At 36.6% G+C, this 19,933-nt stretch overlaps 1 protein-coding gene across 11 annotated transcripts in view; it reads right to left on the reverse strand.

Annotated features, from left to right (window-relative positions):
- DLG2 (discs large MAGUK scaffold protein 2) overlaps nt 1-19,933 on the reverse strand; it is a 2,016,902-nt gene that overhangs the window by 1,981,882 nt on the left and 15,087 nt on the right. For all 11 annotated transcript variants that reach the window (XM_060303825.1, XM_060303817.1, XM_060303816.1 and 8 more), the window contains exon 2: nt 18,976-19,107. In XM_060303825.1, coding sequence (XP_060159808.1) covers nt 18,976-19,107 — 132 coding nt within the window. The remainder of the gene's footprint in view (nt 1-18,975; nt 19,108-19,933) is intronic.

The raw sequence follows: 19,933 nt of genomic DNA on the forward strand, positions 1-19,933 counted from the left end.
TATGTAAACTTGAGTAAGTAGCTTTACTTCCTTCAACCTCATTGGGCTTTTTAAATCAATTTTATTAGGGTATAATTTACATAAAATAAGATTCATTTTTAAGTATGCAGTTTCATGCGTTTTGGTAAACGTCTATACTCATGTAACGAACACACAATCAAAATATAGAACATTTCTATCACCACAAAATTGTTATATGAAAATGTTTATAGCAGCTTTTTCATAGTAGCCCCAAACTGGAACCCAAATATCCATCAGTAGGTAAATGGATTTTTTAAAAGTCACCTTGCACCACTTCCTAGTCAATCTGTCCTCCCACCTCAGACTCCAAACCTCAGACAACCACTATCTACTTTCTGTTAAAATAAGTCAGGTTTGTAATAGAATTTCATATAAATTAGAATCATATAGTATGTACTCTTTTGTATCTGGTTTATTTTTGTTTCAGCATAATGTTTTTGAGATTCATTTATGATCTTGCATGTAGTTTGTTCCTTTTTATTACTGGGTTGTATTCCATTATATAAATATATCACAATTTGTTTATCTATTCATCTACCGATGAGCATTTGGGACCCAGTTTAGGGCTACTATGAATAAAGCTGCTACAAACATTCTTATATAACACTTCGTGTGAACAAAGATTCTCATTTCTCTTGAGCAAATATATTCAAGTAGAATGGCAGGTTCAGATAAATATGAGCTTAACTTTTTGAGAAACTACCAAACTATCTTCCAAAGTGGTTATACGATTTTACATTCCCACTAGAATTGTATGAGTTCCTGCCAACATTACATTACATTACAAGGTTGTTATAAGCTGTATACTAAGAAAGGGGGGAGGAGACCACATATTTATGTCTTATCATGTCACAGCTATATTCACATATTTCTTAACCAAGTGAGGGCTTTTAATCTTCATATAGTGACTTAGCAGTACTGAGATGGTCAAAAAAAGTTCATGATGGCTATGGTAGAATGAAGAGTATAAGGCACAGTGACGAGTGTTAAAGAGCCAGAGTCCAGCAGTATAGTGGCTAATAGTCACAATAGTGAAGGCAAAGAGCCACTATCCTTAGAACACTTCTTTCTGTAGGGAGATCCTGACTGTGCTTCATATTTCTTGGTTCCCACCTATTTTCTTAGTCTGATCTCCAGCCTTACTACAGTTCTTGTAAGGTATCTTATAGTCTTCCAATAAATCCCTTTTCTACATAAGTTACATAGTAGTAGTCTGTTATTTTCAGTCAAGAATTCTAATTTCAGGAGTGATCTATTTCTAGTCTTAAACTCTGTCCCATTAGAAATTATCTTGATAAATCAATTCCAGAAGGCTTAAAAGTTAAATTCATGTGTGCTAATAAATCAGGTAGATTCTTTTTTTTTTTTAGAATCTACATCCTATATATTTTATTTATTTGTTTATTTATTTATGGCTGCATTGGGTCTTCATTGCTGCACACGGGCTTTCTTTAGTTGCGATGAATGGGGGTTACTCTTCGTTTCAGTGCACGGGTTTCTCATTGCAGTGGCTTCTCTTGTTGCGGAGCATGGGCTCTAGGCTCATGGGCTTCAGTAGTTGTGGCGCTGGCTTCAGTAGTTGTGGCTTGAGGACTCTAGAGCACAGTTTCATTAATTGTGGCACATGGGCTTAGTAGCTCTGTGGCATGTGGGATCTTCCCAGACCAGGGCTCGAACCTGTGTCCCCTGCATTGGCAGGCAGATTCTTAGCCACTGCACCACCAAGGAAGCCCCCTTATATTTAACATACCCACATAGGTGTCTACTAAGCATCTCAAATTTCACACCTCCAAAACCTGACTTCTGGTCTTCCACCCCACCCCACCTACCAAATATGCTGCTTTCCTAGACTTACTCATCCCTGAAAATGGGAATGCAATATCACCAGATGCTCAGGCCAAAAAAAAAAGTCCTCCTTAACATTCCTATTTTTCTCATACCTGACACCCAATCTGTTTGCAAATCTCATTGGGTCTACCTTCAAAATCTACAATTTGACCACTTCTTACCACTCTCTCTGCTGCCACACCCTAATCTAAACCACAGTCATATCTACCTGGAATATTACAATGAACTCCTAACTCATCTTCTCCATTTAATTCCTTGCATCCTTTTGTCCATTCTCAACATGCAGAGTTGATCATTTTAAATATGTCAGATCGGGCTTCCCTGGTGGCGCAGTGGTTGAGAGTCCGCCTGCCGATGCAGGGGACACGGGTTCGTGCCCCGGTCCGGGAAGATCCCACATGCCGCGGAGCGGCTGGGCCCGTGAGCCATGGCTGCTGAGCCTGCGCATCCGCAGCCTGTGCTCCGCAGCGGGAGAGGCCACGACAGTGAGAGACCCACATACCGCAAAAGAAACACAAAAAACCAAAAAATAAATATGTCAGATCATATCATCTCAAAAGTCTCCAACAGATTCCTAGCTCATTTACAATAAAAGTCAAAGTCTTTATAATGGCCAGCAAATCCCTTCATAATCTCTCCTCCTACCATAACCAAGCTCATTTCCTACCACTGTCTCTCAGTCAAGAATGATTAAGTCCATCACAGTGGACTCCTATTCTTCCTGGAATAATCTATGCATGTTCCTACCTCAAAGTCCTTTGCATTTGCTCTTTCCTCTGCAGATAGCCATATGACTCAATCCCTCAACCCCTTCAAGTCTTTACTCAAATGTCTTCCTAAACAGGACTTTATTAACTACTCTATTTAAAATAGTAACCCTTCTCCTCTTCCATGGTACTCTTCTATTCTCTACGCTATGTTTGTATATTGCTATTTTTCTCTACGCTATGTTTGTATATTGCTATGTTTGTATATTGCTGTATTTCTCTACGCTATGTTTGTATATTGCCGATATTCTGCCACTTAACTATAAGTTCTATGAGACCAGGAATACCTGTCTGTCTTGTTCACTGATACATACCTAGCATCTAGGTCAGTGTTTGACACATCATAGGTGCTCCATAAATATTTGTTCAATTAACAAATAAATTAATGAAAGGCTTAGGAAAATATATCATAAAGAATAATTGTATCAGTAAGAATACATTTTAAGTGGTACTTTTTTTTTTTTTTTTGCGGTATGCGGGCCTCTCACTGCCGCAGCCTCTCCCCCTGCGGAGCACAGGCTCCGGAAGCGCAGCCCAGCGGCCATGGCTCACGGGCCCAGCCGCTCCACGGCACGTGGTGGGATCCTCCCGGACTGGGGTACGAACCCGCGTCCCCCGCATCGGCAGGCGTACTCCCAACCACCGCGCCACCAGGGAAGCCCTAAGTGGTACTTTTAAATTTCTCAAAGCAGCTGAGATACAATCGAGATTCTAAGAGAAAGATTCAAGTACGTAAAAGGAAAAAGACACCTGAGAAGTCTTCTACATTAAATACTAGAAACTAAGTCATATTATTAACAGAGATCCATATTTTTATTCCGTTAAATTTTCATAGTATTGAAGACATCGTAAGTTTCTTTCATATTACCAGCAGTAACCTCAAAAAAGAGCAGGACATGTAAACAAGTAAAATTTGCATGCTTTAATAGGTCCAGCAATTTCAAATGATGCTGTTTTGATCACTGCATACCAGCAAACTCCAAGAGATTGTCTGGCAATGCAGTAGCATAATTAACCTAATGTGCTTTTCTGACCTCATAAATCACATTCTTCGATGCCCTGAGCTCTTGGCACAAAGACCCTGAAAACAAATGCAAATTCCCACTGTATTAACTATAAAATATTGCAAACACAAGCACCGCTTTTAAATGAATATCTTAAGTGAAAAGTACTATGTTGAAAAAAGAATCTAATGATTTTGACTTTAAACAAAAAGCAAAAACAAAGAAAATGTTAATGCAGTTATCTTGCCGAAATTTAAAAGTTGACCATCAATATTAAATTAGCTTTTCCTTCATTCACCAAATTATATTAGCCAATGGACAATTTTTTAAATAGCGAGATAAATTACCTTTTGTTTCAAAAGGTCACTCTGGATGCTGTGTGGAGAATAGATTGGGGCAAGAGTGAAAACAAAGGGATATCAGTCAGGAAACTACTGCAGTAGACCAAAGAGACTAAGGTGGCTTAGACCACGATGGCATAAGGGAGATGGTAAGAATCGGTAGGATTCCAGACTTAAATTGAAAATTTGGCAACAGGACTTGCAAAGGGGTTGTATGAGAATGTGAAAGAAAGAGAAAAATCCATGATGACTCCTGGGTTTCTGGGTAAATGATGATGACATTTACTGAGATGGTGAAGACTAGAAGAGGAGCAAGTTGGTTGTGGGGAGGGGTAGAATCAAAGTCCAGTTTGGGACATGTTAAGTTTTGAAATGCTTGATAGATATCCAAGTGAAAGATATTAAATAGGCAATAGGATATATAGAAGTCAGACATAAGTTTGGGAGTCATCAGCCTACAGGTAACATTTAAAACCATGGGACTGGGCTTCCCTGGTGACACAGTGGTTAAGAATCTGCCTGCCAATGCAGGGGACACGGGTTCGAACCCTGGTCTGGGAAGATCCCACATGCCGTGGAACAACAAAGCCCATGCGCGACAACTACTAAGCCTGCACTCTAGAGCCTGCGAGCCACAACTACTGAAGCCCACGTGCCTAGAGCCCGTGCTCTGCAACGAGAGAAGCCACCGCAAAGAGAAGCCTGAGGACCGCAACGAAGAGCTGCAACTAGAGAAAGCCCATACGCAGCAACGAAGACCCAATAAGGCCAAAAATAAATAAATAAAATATATATTTTTTAAATAAAATAAGATAAAACCATGGGATTGAATGAGACTATACAAGTACTGTAGTGAGTATAGATAGGAAAAAAAAAGAAGAAGAAGAAGAAGCCTGAAGTACCTTAGCCAAGTTACTTCAACACTTAAGTCAAGAGAGAAAGTAAAGAAAGTGGTACAAGAAGGTGGACATGACTGGGTATGTCAAATGCTGCTGAAAAAAATGATAAATCCTGAAAATTAATCAATGAATTAGCAACACAGAGGTCTCTATAACCTTGACAAGTACAATCCCATTAGGGTAGAGAGGACAAGCCTAATTTGGAGTAGCTTCAAGAGAAAATTAGTGACGAAGAAGCACAGACTGAGTATAAACAACTCATGATAAATTTTGCTCTAAAGGGGATTAGAAAAATGGGAGAGGGGCTACATGACAGGACCTGTAGACTTAACAAGCAGAATGCAGTCACTGCTAAATCATGGCCCAGAAGGAAGTGGACCATAAGAATAAACATCCCCATCTCTCTTTCCCTCCTCCACCACGTCTGATCTCCTCTTAGTACCTCCCATTGGCCAAACTCAGATAGAAGTTGGAAGACAAGGTGAGGGAGATGACAGATGAAGCGAATGGATTTTAAAGACGACAACAGTAGCAAACACTATGTGCTAGGCACTGTTCAAAATGCAATACATATATTAACTTATTTATCCTCACAACAACCCTATGAGTTGGGTACTTTTCCTATGGTCCTCATTTTACAGACAGGGAAAGTGAGGCACAGAGTGGTTATGAAATCTGCCCAGAGTCACACAAGTAGTAAGTGGCAGAGGACCCAGGATATGAACTCAGGCCGTCTGGCTCAAGGGTCCATACTCTTAACCCTAAAATGTTCCTCTTAAGAGGAGACATTTGTGTGCTAATAACTGAAGAGGAAGGTAAAAATTAATTGCAAAGAGAGAAGAAATAATTACAGTAGCATATTCTTTGAGTAAATAAGGAAAAATGCAGACATAACCTGTCATGAATCTTCTTTGTTTGCCCTTCCAGGTCATCTTTCTTCCCCTATCCACCCTGCTCTGTGCCCTGGGAAGCTGACCTTAACAGACTGTGTTAACCAGCTCACTTGTCCTCTGGCTTCCTATTGGGGTCCACTAATAGGAATAACCAGCAGAAGATCAGGGAAGGGAGGAAAGAGGGGTTGGGATGTTTATTCACCCAGCCCTGTTCTTGCTGGGCCATGGTTTGGCAGTGGCTGTCTTCTTCATAAAGCCATCACTCCTCTCAGGCAGGTTTCTAATAATTGCAGTTCTATTTGTGTTACAGTAACAGCTCACATGCTTTCCCTGTTCCTTCAAGATTCCCACTGTTCCTAGTCCCCGAGTGCTTCCATTCCTGGTTGATTCCCTTAACTCTGCCCCATCTCTTTGTAAACAAATTCTTCATTAAACTCTCTTCAAGAAGGCTTTCTGTTACCTTCCAGGACTCTGATACTCTATCCAAGAGGAGGATTTCATCTTAGATAAAAGGAGGGACAGTTTATCCACATTAATAAAAGAAAAAGCAAAACACATAGATACAGATATAGGTAGGTTGGTAGATCAAGTACTGAAAAGATGAGGAAGTTCTCTTTTGATTGTTTTTATTGTCTCAATAAAATAAGAAGAAACGTCAGCAGCTAAAGTTGAAGAAGGTGCAGTGTATTGCATTTGAGGAGAAAAAAAGGTATGAAATGCTCCCCCTGGGAACAGGAAAGTGAACTGTCCAAGGAAACATAATAGGCTTTTTGGTCATAATTTAAAGTGAAACCAGTTAACAAGGTTGTATGTATTTCTCCAGCTACATTTAGCTGCAATGGTGCAGACATGGAATAGACAGAGATGGGTTTAACCAGAGGTTGGTTTTGCCAGCAGATGGAGAGACAACAAAGAAACTGAAGATGCATATAAAATGATTAAATATAGCAATGAATCATGTCTTTTAAGCTGGACCTGAAGATTTATGGTAGCTAACAGATCACAAAAGTAAAATTTGTGGGGCCAATGACTTAGCAGTGCTTATGGGATCAATGATTGATATGGGAAATACAGAAATGAACTGGATCAATAGAAGGTAACGAGTGATGGTCACAGAGTAATATGTTTAAAACTGAGATTTTTAGAGGGGTGTGGTTATTAATATTGTTAAGATATAGAGTAAAATCTACGAGTGGGTGGCTGAGATACAGTGAAGGAAGAGATTATTACCAGAACAGAGATCAAGAAACTGATAAAAGGAACCGGACTGTCCAAAAACAAAGGCAAAATAACGACAATAGTTCAAATTTGAAAGTATGAAGTTATGTAGAATACTGCTATCCATTTTCCTATATCCTTCATTCAAGATGCAGTCATATTCCTCTCCATAATCATCCATGTTTATAAAGAAATTTATTGCACTAGCCCAACTCTTCCATGTTACAATTATAAATACTCAAATTCAGGAAAACGAAGTGTCTTGCATCAAAATCTATTTAGTACTTCCAGAGAACCCTACTAAATATGTTAAATTTTCCATATCTCCAGGGGCTCCATTTCTAGAAAAACATATAGTTTAAAAAATTAGATTTGTATGAGGAAAATAGCGAGGAGAAAGTGAACATATGTCCTGAAAAATTATTAAATGGAGGTCTGCACCTAAAATAAATAGGTTTGGTTGGATGGTATTAATAACCTCAATTAATGAAATCTAAAAGTCACCTTTATATTTATAATCACTGTCCTATTTTGATCAGTTGAAAAGCTCTTAACCCTTCTTCAAAAAACTCTTGTAGCTGGGTTTCCCTGGTGGCGCAGTGGCTGAGAGTCCGCCTGCAGATGCAGGGGACACGAGTTCATGCCCCGGTCCAGGAAGATCCCACTAGGCCGTGGAGCGGCTGGGCCTGTGAGCCATGGCCGCTCAGCCTGCGCGTCCGGAGCCTGTGCTCCGCAGCGGCAGAGGCTGCAACAGTGAGAGGTCCGAGTACCGCAAAAAAAAAAAAAAAAAAAACTCTTGCAGCAACTATTTATAAAGACCAAGGCTTCTTTCTGAATGGTTTATTTTCAAATGGCTTATTTTCAAAACTGAAGGTTCTTCTGAATGCATTATTTAATATTCAGTATAATTTGTTTCTGTGAGTTTAACAATGCTTTAAACTTTTAGGGATTCATAATTAACTCATTTTGTAAGACCTGGCATGCCCACTGGAGTTTGGTAGCTCTAGGTACATTTGATGACCCAATTTGCATATATATTGTCCTGTAAAGAAAATTCTAATCTTATGGTTTTATGAAAGTTTATGATTTTGACAGCAAACTGGAAACTGAATATAAGGTAGAACCCAGAGACTCAAACTAGAAACCAGGAAAATTTATGCTGTATGGTATCTGTAGGTTATTATTGGAAGGTTTGGAATTCCTAACGTAGTCTTAGAAGTTCTGGGCTTCTGAGCAACAAATGAGGTAAAGGAGAAATAGTTTCTTAAGCAACTCTTAGGAATGACTCATGTAAACAAACTAAGGTAGACCAATGTTCCTCATTCTCCACCACTTCTATCTTTTGCCAGGAACCAGAGCTAACAGGAGAAAGGGGAAGCCTTTCCTGTGAGACACTTGTGGGCTATTTCTTCTCCCATTGCTCCTTCTTGTGGTTAATGCTTTTCGACATTCAATACCAAATTGAATGTTGAAAATGAAGAGGTAAGAAACAACATTGAGATCTATGCTTCAGTATAGCAGGGTCACACATACAGCTTATACCACACCATGGTATAAGTGGCATGGTGGCAAACAAAATGTATAGGTCTTTACTGTGTATGTGTCTTATCCAGCAGCTTCAGAAGCCCTCAATCCCTGGTTAATTGGGAAAAGTGACCACTCAATCCAGTTTAAAGTGTAGTCTGGCTCAATAATTTAAAGTCTCTCTTAGATAAAACTTTTCATTCATATAGCCTACGCCTCCTCCTTCTCTCTAAAATAATGCCCCGTTATATGGGAGTAGACAATTCTGGGGTCAGACTTGTGGTTTATCTGCCATCATAGTCTTGGGGATAGAAATAGGTTGTGTTCATTGGATCTACATGCTGTCCTTGGGCTTCTCTGGTCCTTGAGCAATGACCCTGTTCATCTGCTCATTAGGCATACTGCTAGCCTCTGATGCAGAAGTCTGTTTGGTGGGACCTGAGATCCACTCTTTTGGCTCAGGCAAAGCTCCAGGTGCTCCGCCTGGTGACAACACTTTTGCCTTGGGCTGTACTGGCACTACACTCCTACAATCCTTCCTGAGGTCACGTTATAAGACGCTGGCTGGAACCTTCCTGAGATGCTGACTTAATGCCAACAACTGCCTACCTAAGGACAACATAGTGAAAATAAAACCCTACTTACTTACGCTTTCCTCTCCTTTCAAATTAGTCCATTTCTAACTTAAACAAGAATCTAACACAGTCCCAGGCATGCGGCAACACTCACTTATTCATTCATTCATTTAACAAATATTTACTTAGTGGCTATTATGTTCTAAGCACTAAGCTAAAATAAAAGATACAGCAATGAATAAGACAGGCAAGAACGCTCCTATGGAATTTACATTCTAGTGGAGAAAGCCATACAAAATGCATAAACAAACAAAATTTCTCATAGTGGTACCTACAGTGACAAAAATAAAACAGGTAATGTGATAGATGTGACTTGGGGGTGGGATGGAGGTGACGAGTGAGGTTAAGACAAAGATTTAGATAGAAAGGTACTCCAAACAAAAAAGAAGCATGTAAAGTTTCCTGGGGCAGCATTTAGGAACAGAGAGAAGGCCAGTGTGGCTGAAGTACAGTGAGTAGGGAAGAGTGGTAAGAGATGAGATGTGAGGTAGGCAGAGGTGATAGGGAGCCTTACAGGTGAGAAGTTTGAATTTCATTCCAAGGATAACAGAAGACTAGAATGTTTCATTTAATAAGTAGTATCTAAACATTTTTAAACAAACACAATACAGTAGTATGAATTATACCAGTATACAAGTAATTCCTTATGATTTTACTGTTTGATCCAAATAACTATTTCAAAGTACTTATCACAGTGGTACTTATTTAATGTCTGTCTCCCTTATTAGACCATGAGCTCCATGAAAATAGGGTCCACATTTCTCTTGTGACTAAATCCCCAGAGCCTAACAGAGTGTCTCTTAGATAGCAGGTGTTCAAAATAGATTCTGTCAAATGAAAGAAATTTAATGATTGACTATTCCATGGCAGACACTGAATTAGAACCAGGCCCTGCATTCAAGAAGCTCACAGTCTATTGAGGGAGACCAACATGTAAGCAATTAACAATAATACAACATACTAAGTGCTACACCAGAAATATGAACAAATACTAAAGGAATGTAAAAGAGAAAGTAACTAATTCTGCTTACTGGCAGGGAAAGTATTAAGGAAGTTTTTAACTAAGAATAAATATTCATTTCCTTGGGATAAATGTTTATACTAAGAAAGAAGTCTATATCATGTTTTATTAATTTTATTAGTTCTACAGTTCAATAGAACATACACTCTATTGACAAAATTGTTTAACATATTATTACCATGATATTTTAAGACATCTTGAAAAGGCTTTTTGCTAAAATAATCTTTTAGAAATTTCTCTATATTTTTGTTATTATGTATATCAATTCCCTACATATTAAAGTTAAATTCAAGACTAAAATATTCATAATGTTATTCTTCTAGCTATGGGAAAAAATAGATGGAGAAGCCTATTGTGCTCTGCTTTTTTGCCAGCTACCATATATCAACGATACTGATCATCACCAGATTTTCATTTATTATGTACCTTAGCAGAAATTACCAGATGCTTTCATGCTTCCAACAAACTTTTGGGGCTTCACTATCTTACTGTGTATCAAAGTCTAATATGCTATCAAAATAAATTAATTTTTTGCTAATTCAGTTATAGCACAAATAAAAACTTCCTTCATTTTTAAAACAACCACTCTTATAAGCATCCATAGTACATAAATTTAGTTAAATGGTGCCATCTGGTGACATAAATCCTGCAGCAAATATACAAAGTCCAGAGCCAAGAATGACATACAATTCTCTTGATGGTACCCAACCTAAAGTGTCAAATTTAACTTAAGAAATATTTGATCCTACTTGACATGAAACACACAACTAATCACACTCAGTATATGGCCGTTTAACAATGGGAATTATAAGGACTGTCTGGGCCACATTTTATGCTTACTACTCTTGTTTCTCAAGTGTACCCTCAAACTTAAACAAGCCTTTAGAAGAGATTTAAGTCTAATGTGATGCTTTAGCCAACCCCTAGAGAACATTTTTAAAGCATAAATATCAAGAACATCTTGAACCCATTTAAGTCACATCTACTTCCTCACTCTCCTTCTGATCTCTATGAATCTGTTTAATTGTCATCACCTAAAATGTCACTTCCCTGAGAAAGCTTTCCCCAATTCCACTGCTAAGGTTAAGCTTCTCACGCATAGCATCCTCTACTTCTCCACTGTAGCATTTTCACAACTGTAAATATAAACTATTCGTGCAATTTTGTTTACTGCTTGCCTCCCCAGTTTTATATCTGGCACAGTGTTCAATAAATAATTTTGAATGAATAAAGGGATGGATGGATGATTAGATGGATGGGTGGGGAAAAATGTCCTTCTCTATCCTCTTTTCTTACTCAAATCCTATCATTGACAAGACCCAGCTCAAGTTTACATTTTATATAAAATCTTCCCCAGCAACACCAACCTACAATAAACCCACACTTCTCTGAACTCCTACAGTTTGGTCTAGGCTCCAGAGTTTAGTCCTTGATTACATCCTGTCTTATATTTGTTTGTATATATGTGAATATTACCTTCCCAATTGACTTTAACACCCTTAAGGGTAGGAATTTGGTTTTTAATAATACCCACCTGCATATGCCCGTGTAAATAGGTAAACACTTCATAAATACCTTGTTAATTATTATAATTAAATTGCAATAACTGAAATACCTGCATTCATTTTAGTGAAATGAGTATTCTAAACAAATAAGTAGGAACAGAGTAGACCTTGGTATTTAAGAATCTAACATTCACCACTTTGACCAGTCAATACTTATTTAAATGTCCATAACATACAGTAATTAAATGTGTTTCACAGGAGCACATGCTTTGAGGCTGTGAGTGGCAGCAAGCGCTTCCCTAGTGAGTGAGCCTCCCACTTGCCAACAGCAGCATCTCAATGCCGCTTATCTGCTGTTCTCTATCCATAGCCCCATAGTTAGAAACTACCATTAAGCATCCAAAGGGAAAAAATCAATCACTTAAATGTTTCAGATATACTACTGTCCTTTAAAAAGAAAATTAGATGCCATAATGATATTCCTAAATTTATGGATCCTCAAAGTAGTCAAGATATATCCCAGAATGATAATGGCTCACTGGATTTCTTAAAGATCAAGTCTTTATAAAACCCAAGAATGAAGAAATGCCACTGTCATATTTTCCCAAATTTATTAATACTATTCACATACTATATTACTTTCCTTGAGTGGCCAAATATCTAACCATTTAGAACATATGTTCTCAAATTTTAGCATGCCTCAGAATCACCTGGAAGGTTTATTACAACACTATTTGCTGCACCCTGCTTCCAGGGTTTCTAATTCAGTAGGTCTGGGGTGAGGCCCAAGAATCTGCAATGCTGACCAAATTCCCAATGAGGCTGATGCTGCTGATCCACGAACCACACTTGGAGAACCTCTGCTTTGGAGGACTGAAGCCAAGTTGTTCCAAATGTATATAACCATTTCACTATAATCTATAAAAAATTCTTAGACTTTCTTACAATCAGGTGGCAAAAATTGTACATTACAAAAACAAATCAAGACCAAAATAGCCATGATGTTTTCAAATAGATGTTATTTTGAAATAAAATATTATATTAGAATTACTATACTGAGAAAATATGTAGTTTTTTTTTACTCAAACTAAAATCTGATAAAACTCCAATACAGATCAATTTTGTAATACTTATTACTATTATATTTAAATGATTAACTGATTGCATACCTAATATCTCTTTTCTCTCTACTTGATTTCTCTCACTTACCCAGAAGGGCAAGGACGATCCTCTCCTCTAGAGTTTACTGTTGTATCCCTATTGCCTAGCGCAATGTGTAATACATAACAAGTATTTTTTAAATAATTGTTGAATAAATGAATAAAAAATTTATTGCTGACCTATTATTATTAAAGGTTCACATACTGGGGGTACAACTGTTAGTTAGATATAACCTCAACTCTCAAGCTACTCACATTCTACTGAGGGAGCAGAAATATATTCAGTTCATCATAAGTCAGTGTAATAAGTGCCTTATAGTAATATGAACTAAATGTTAAGAGACATAATGAAAGGGCTGGTTAAAGCTGCTAACAGGTAGGGACATGGTAGAAGGCTTCAACAAGGAGGTGATAAATCCTAATATGTAGTATATCTACTGTATCACCCCTATTGCTAATAATTTCAAGTATCCATAGGGTTCTACACTAAGCTTTATGAAGATAAAAAATATTCTACTCTAATACAAAGTCTAACATGCAAGCCTCCATAAAGCAGGATAAGTTCTTTTCTAAGATGTTGCTACTGGTAGACTTTTAAGGAAACTATCACTCTACTACCTATTCTCTTCTAAATCTTTCCCCAAAATTCCCCCTCAAACACTGCAGTGAAGTAAGAGGAAATAAAATTAGATAAACAAGGTTAACAAGATTTTAGAAGGGGTTGAAACCTTTTAAATATACATACATAGTTCTGTCCATACTTGTACATAAAAGTAATGAATAAAGAATAAGACAATATTTTACCATTGCAACAAAAAGAAGAAAATACCTAGGAATAAACCTACCTAGGGAGAAAAAAGACCTGTATGCAGAAAACTATAAGACACTGATGAAAGAAATTAAAGATGATACCAACAGATGGAGAGATATACCAGGTTCTTGGATTGGAAGAATCAATATAGTGAAAATGACTATACTACCCAAAGCAATCTACAGATTCAATGCAATCCCTATCAAATTACCAATAGCATTTTTTACAGAACTAGAACAAAATTATCTTAAAATTTGTATGGAGACACAAAAGACCCCGAATAGCCAAAGCAGTCTTGAGGTAAAAAAATGGAGCTGGAAGAATCAGACTCCCTGACTTCAGACTATACCACAAAGCTACAGTAATCAAGACAATATGGTACTGGCACAAAAACAGAAACACAGATCAATGGAACAAGATAGGAAGCCCAGAGATAAACCCACGCACCTATGGTCAACTAATCTATGACAAAGGAGGCAAGGATATACAATGGAGAAAAGACAGTCTCTTCAATAGTGGTGCTGGGAAAACTGGACACCTACATGAGAAAGAATGAAATTAGAACACTCCGTAACACCATACACAAAAATAAACTCAAAATGGATTAGAGATGTAAATGTAAGACTGGACACTATAAAACTCTTAGAGGAAAACATAGGAAGAACACTCTTTGACATAAATCACAGCAAGATATTTTTTGATCTACCTCCTAGAGTAATGAAAATAAAAACAAAAATAAACAAGCAGGACCTAATGAAACTTCAAAGCTTTTGCACAGCAAAGGAAACCATAAACAAGACAAAAAGACAACCCTCAGAATGGGAGAAAATATTTGCAAATGAATCAATGGACAAAGGATTAATCTGCAAAATATATAAACAGCTCATGCAGCTCAATACTAAAAAAACAAACAACCCAATCCAAAAATGGGCAGAAGACCTAAATAGACATCTCTCCAAAGAAGACATACAGATGACCAAGAAGCTCATGAAAAGCTGCTCAACATCACTAATTATTAGAGAAATGCAAATCAAAACTACAATGAGGTATCACCTCACACCAGTTAGAATGGGCATCATCAGAAAATCTACAAACAACAAATGCTGGAGAGGGTGTGGAGAAAAGGGAACCCTCTTGCACTGTTGGTGGGAATGTAAATTGATACAGCCACTATGGAGAACAGTATGGAGGTTCCTTAAAAAACTAAATAGAGAATTGCCATATGACACAGCAATCCCACTACTGGGCATATACCCAGAGAAAACCATAATTCAAAAAGACACATGCACCCCAATGTTCATTGCAGCACTATTTACAATAGCCAGGTCATGGAAGCAACCTAGATGCCCATCGACAGATGAATGGATAAAGAAGATATGGTACATATATACAATGGAATATTACTCAGCCATAAAAAGGAATGAAATTGGGTCATTTGTTGAGACGTGGATGGATCTAGAGACTGTCATACGGAGTGAAGTAAGTCAGAAAGAGAAAAACAAATATCGTATATTAACGCATATATGTGGAATCTAGAAAAATGGTACAGATGAACTGGTTTGCAGGGCAGAAATTGAGACACAGATGTAGAGAACATCTGTATGGGGGTGGGGGTGTGATGAATTGGGTGATTGGGATTGACACATATACACTGATGTGTATAAAATTGATAACTAATAAGAACCTGCTGTATAAAAAATAAAATAAAATTCAAAAAATTTTTTTAAAAAGAATAAGACAATTTTCAATAAGGTATAAAAGCAAAGAACTTTTGTAGTACATATCTAAAAATGAACTAACTCATTATATTATTTAAATGGTTTTTACAAATAATTATGGTGGCAATACAGATCTTTAAATTTCAAAGTAGATCTGGAAGGGAAGTATAAAAAGAAAAACATTCCATCTTGCTCCTTCATCACCTAAATGAAGGGTAAATGACCTAATAGAGTGCCTTGAAAGTCTGAATGTTTTAGCTATGCTAAATGAAAGAGATCTAACTTAATTTATAAAATATCATGGAATTCCAACTCACTTATATTCAAATTCTGAAGTGTTAATAATGCAATCATCATAAAACTATAATTATCTATTGGACAAAATATTTTCCTCAGTATTACCACAAGATGTCACCCTAAGCCTAACATCAAAATGTGCAGCTTTGCTGTTTCAGGCATTTTTCTTCTTTTGTACATTAATGAACACTAATTACTAACTTTTTAAAAGTTAAGTTGTTTTCTTTGTTTTAATTTATTTATTTAATTTATTTATTTTTGGCTGCATTGGGTCTTTGTTGCTGTGTGCGGGCTTTCTCTAGTTGCAGAGAGCGGGGGCTACTCTTCATTGCGGTGCATAGGCTTGTCACTGCGGTGGCTTCTCTCGTTGCAGAGCATGGGCTCTAGAGCACAGGCTCAGTAGTTGTGGCACACGGACTCAGTAGTTGTGGCACACGGGCTTAGTTGCTCCGCGGCATGTGGGATCTTCCCGGACCAGGGCTCAAACCCGTGTCCCCTGCACTGGCAGGCGGGTTCTTAACCACTGCGCCACCAGGGAAGCTCTAAAAGTTAAGGTGTTTTTTTGCACTTTCTGTTATTGGTAAATGGAAACCAAAACAAAGAATACAGGGACTAGGGAAGCAAGAAAGAAGAAAGTTAAACAGTTTATCACCCTATTTACTATAAGAGAAGTGCATTTTACCCTTGGACTTTATTTTCTTCTTTGACTTTATTTTCAAAAGTTTCCATAATGAGCATATATGTTTATAATCAAATAAAGTCATTTTAAAAATGAAAAAACAATACCTCTGCTATCACCCTCCACCCTATTATCACAGAACCCATTTATAAAATGCTTTTTTGCGCTATAATAATGGTCAAAAGTTATGGAGACAGAATTCTGTCCTCAAGGATTATACCATCTTACTATCTAAGACGTGTTTGCATTTTCTTTTTTAGGCATATGATGAAGTACCACAAAAGGAGGATAGTATTCATTTTCAAAGTGATGCTTTTCATCTGCAGAGAGAAGGCCTGGTTTCCTGGTCACTTGTAAATATTACAGCACATTCTGAAATAATAGTATTTTACTCTACTATCCATTTATGATGGGTTTTCTGCACTATGATTCCCTTCTATTTCTTCAGGTGAGATTCATGCAAGGCATTATTTCAACATACTGGCTACCTGAATACCAGAACAATGGGTGAAAGTCACTATCTTCCATCGCTTGTAACAAAAAAAAAATGGGGAAGGGAAGTTAGTCAAAACAGAAAGCAAAATACAGAGCATAACTAATGCCCTAGTGCTTTGTGACCACCTAGAGGGGTGGGATAGGGAGGGTGGGAGGGAGATGCAAGAGGGAGGAGATATGGGGATATATGTATATCTATAGCTGATTCACTTTGTTATAAAGCAGAAACTAACACACCATTGTAAAGCAATTATACTCCAATAAAGATGTTAAAAAATAATAATAATGCCCTATTTATTAATGGTTCCCTACTTATCCATTTATAAAGATATAATCCCCTTCAGGATGCACAGGGCTACATAGTTTTTCTTCTTTTGTGTCCATAAAATTGCACAGTGAGACCAACTCAAACATTCAATAATAATAAATTAGTAAGCAGTATTTAGCAACCTAACAGGATTCAATAGAAAATTATGTTTTGTGGTATAGCATTGCTCCATTCTTTGCACTCTGGTTTATCCCAAAATGACTTAAAAGACTAGCCAAAGTAAATCTATCCATTCAAAGTTGGGCATCAGGATTACTTACATAACAGCTTTTTACAGATTACTGTTGCCTCTCATTTTATTACAGAAATTCCAATTACACTACAGGCTTTTTGCCAAGATATTTATCACTCACTCAAAACAATGGCAAAATACAACTCTTTGTCATTCCTCTTTTTATTCCCCGTGTAATGATGTTGCATTACCAAATGGTTACACTACCTTAGTAGAATTTTCTAAAGCATCCAACAATATTCTTCCTAAATAAAGTTCTCAAAAACTCAAACTCTCAAAAGTCATAGCCAATCTTATCTAAGCACATAATACAAATCTATTTAGAGGCATTGCCATTCTGTTAATGGCCTTTACTATTTATCAACTAGATAAAACTATTAATTTTTAATTGAGAAATTCATTGCTTAAAAGTGTTCTCTAAAATACTATTCTCTAATGACAGGGTTTATTTAAATTCTGTAAGACTCCATTTAGAGCTGTTTTTATTTAATACCAACTAAGATGATTATAGTTATTTGTGTCATTAATTCTTACCAGCCATATAAGAATATTTTAAAGAAATTAATCCACAGGCAATAATCCTATAAAGCTTTTTACTTCTATTTTTATTCAATAGACTGATTCTCAATTTTTCAAAATTTAATGGTTTTTTAAATTATATTCAAACCATAAAGTTATAGTTTTGTCAATAAGTGTAGACATTCATTATAATAAAAACACAAATAAAATATTTTCAAGATTTACCCCGATAAATTCACATTTTCTTTTTCTATATCAATAACCATCAGACCTGAAAAATAATAACGTCTGGTAGATTCAATTATTTCTTTAAAATATGCTGTTTATGTCCAGTAAAATCTATAGTGTAATTGAGTGAGTCTTTTTTTAAATTCTTTAGTTAGTTGGTTGCTTTTGTTGAGGGGAGGTATTTGTTTCTATTTTTTATTTAACTCTAAAAAAAGAATTAAAAATTATCTGCATAAATGCAAAAATGTATGTATAAAGACATACATAAACCATAAATTCAAGAATAAGCAAAAGGTTAAACATTATATAGTTAGATTCATGAAGCATTGACAAAGCACTGAGATTTTCATCAATAAACTTCTCAGTTTGAATCATGAAATTTCTTAAGAGTAGCAAAAAAGATGAAAAAAGTTGTTTTTGTCTTAAGAAGAGAGTAAAACTAGAACTATGTTTCTGAGTAGAATGTGACCCATCACTTTCTGTGTTAGGGAAGTCTTCGTCTAGAAGGAGGAAACTTCCTTCTTTAGCATATTTGTCCTCAATTTTTTGCAATAAGCTACTCCAGTTTTTTCCTGTGTAAACCTGTCTTCCTATATAAAACATTCTTTCAATATTTTTATTTTTATTAACATACACTTTATTTCTATTTTATAGAAGTTCTTTTTTAAGATAACCTTAAACAAGAAAATGGGGGAAAAAATCTTTTCTTCTACTTGATATCAAGAAAAATATTTCAGTTTTAAATTTGGTTATCGGGTTTTCTGACCACATTACTCAAACTCTTAAGCCCAATTCTGATCATTAAGATGATAAATAATTTTTTAATACATACCTAGCAAAGCTTGGAATAAGTTGCTCTTAAAGATACCCATCACCTTTTTAACAGCGTTTTTCAACTGCTGCTCCTCTGGTTTCCTTAATTTTTTGCAGTATTCTTCCAGTAATGATAAAGCTCGGTCAGTATCTGAAAAACATGATTTTAAAATTCTATCTTATGGTCTTAGAAAAATAATAAGCTAACATTAAACTATTCTATAGTTATATTCCTAATTTCATGACAAAATAATTTAATAAACTAATCATGAATTCCATAAACTATCTTTAAAATTGATAATTTACAATGAACTCAATTTTAAGAACCCACTTTTATTTTTGTTGTCTTCCAAAAGAATCTGCAACTATGAAACAAACGAAAGGTCCGAATGAAATGCTGACCAATTGATATTCACATAGTAGATGAGACTCTCTCCTGTCAGAAAAAATTATCTTAAAATTGGTGACTTCCTACCAGAGAGTGTCCAGATTCCTTAACACAACCTTTGAGGCCTCCGTCCCATGATCTGTTTACAAGTTATATATTCAGCCTATTTCCCACTATATTATTCTACCCCCTCCACACATACACACACAGTGCCCAAGTCACATTGGATTACTCACTTCTCCTCTCCACTTCCCAAAACACACACACACACTTTCTCTTTTTCTCACCTCTGCACTTTTCTTTGCTCTTCCTGCCCCCTGTATTGGAATATCCTCCCCCATACCCCGACTCCCTACCTTGAATCAGTATGCTATACTGGAAAGTGTTTATTGTCAGCTAGATCTGGGTCTGAAACCTACTTACTAGCTATGTGTGACCCTCAAATTACTTAACTTCTCTGAGCTTCAGTTTCCTCACAGGTAGCAGGATTAAATTACACAATACTTAATACAATGTCTAATGCATAGAAAGTAATCAACTGAAAACCGATCTTCCCTTAATTTAGACCTAACTCAAATGCTCTCTATTC

The sequence above is a fragment of the Globicephala melas genome, chromosome 8, assembly GCF_963455315.2.
Source record: "Globicephala melas chromosome 8, mGloMel1.2, whole genome shotgun sequence".
Taxonomy (NCBI): Eukaryota; Metazoa; Chordata; class Mammalia; order Artiodactyla; family Delphinidae; genus Globicephala; species Globicephala melas.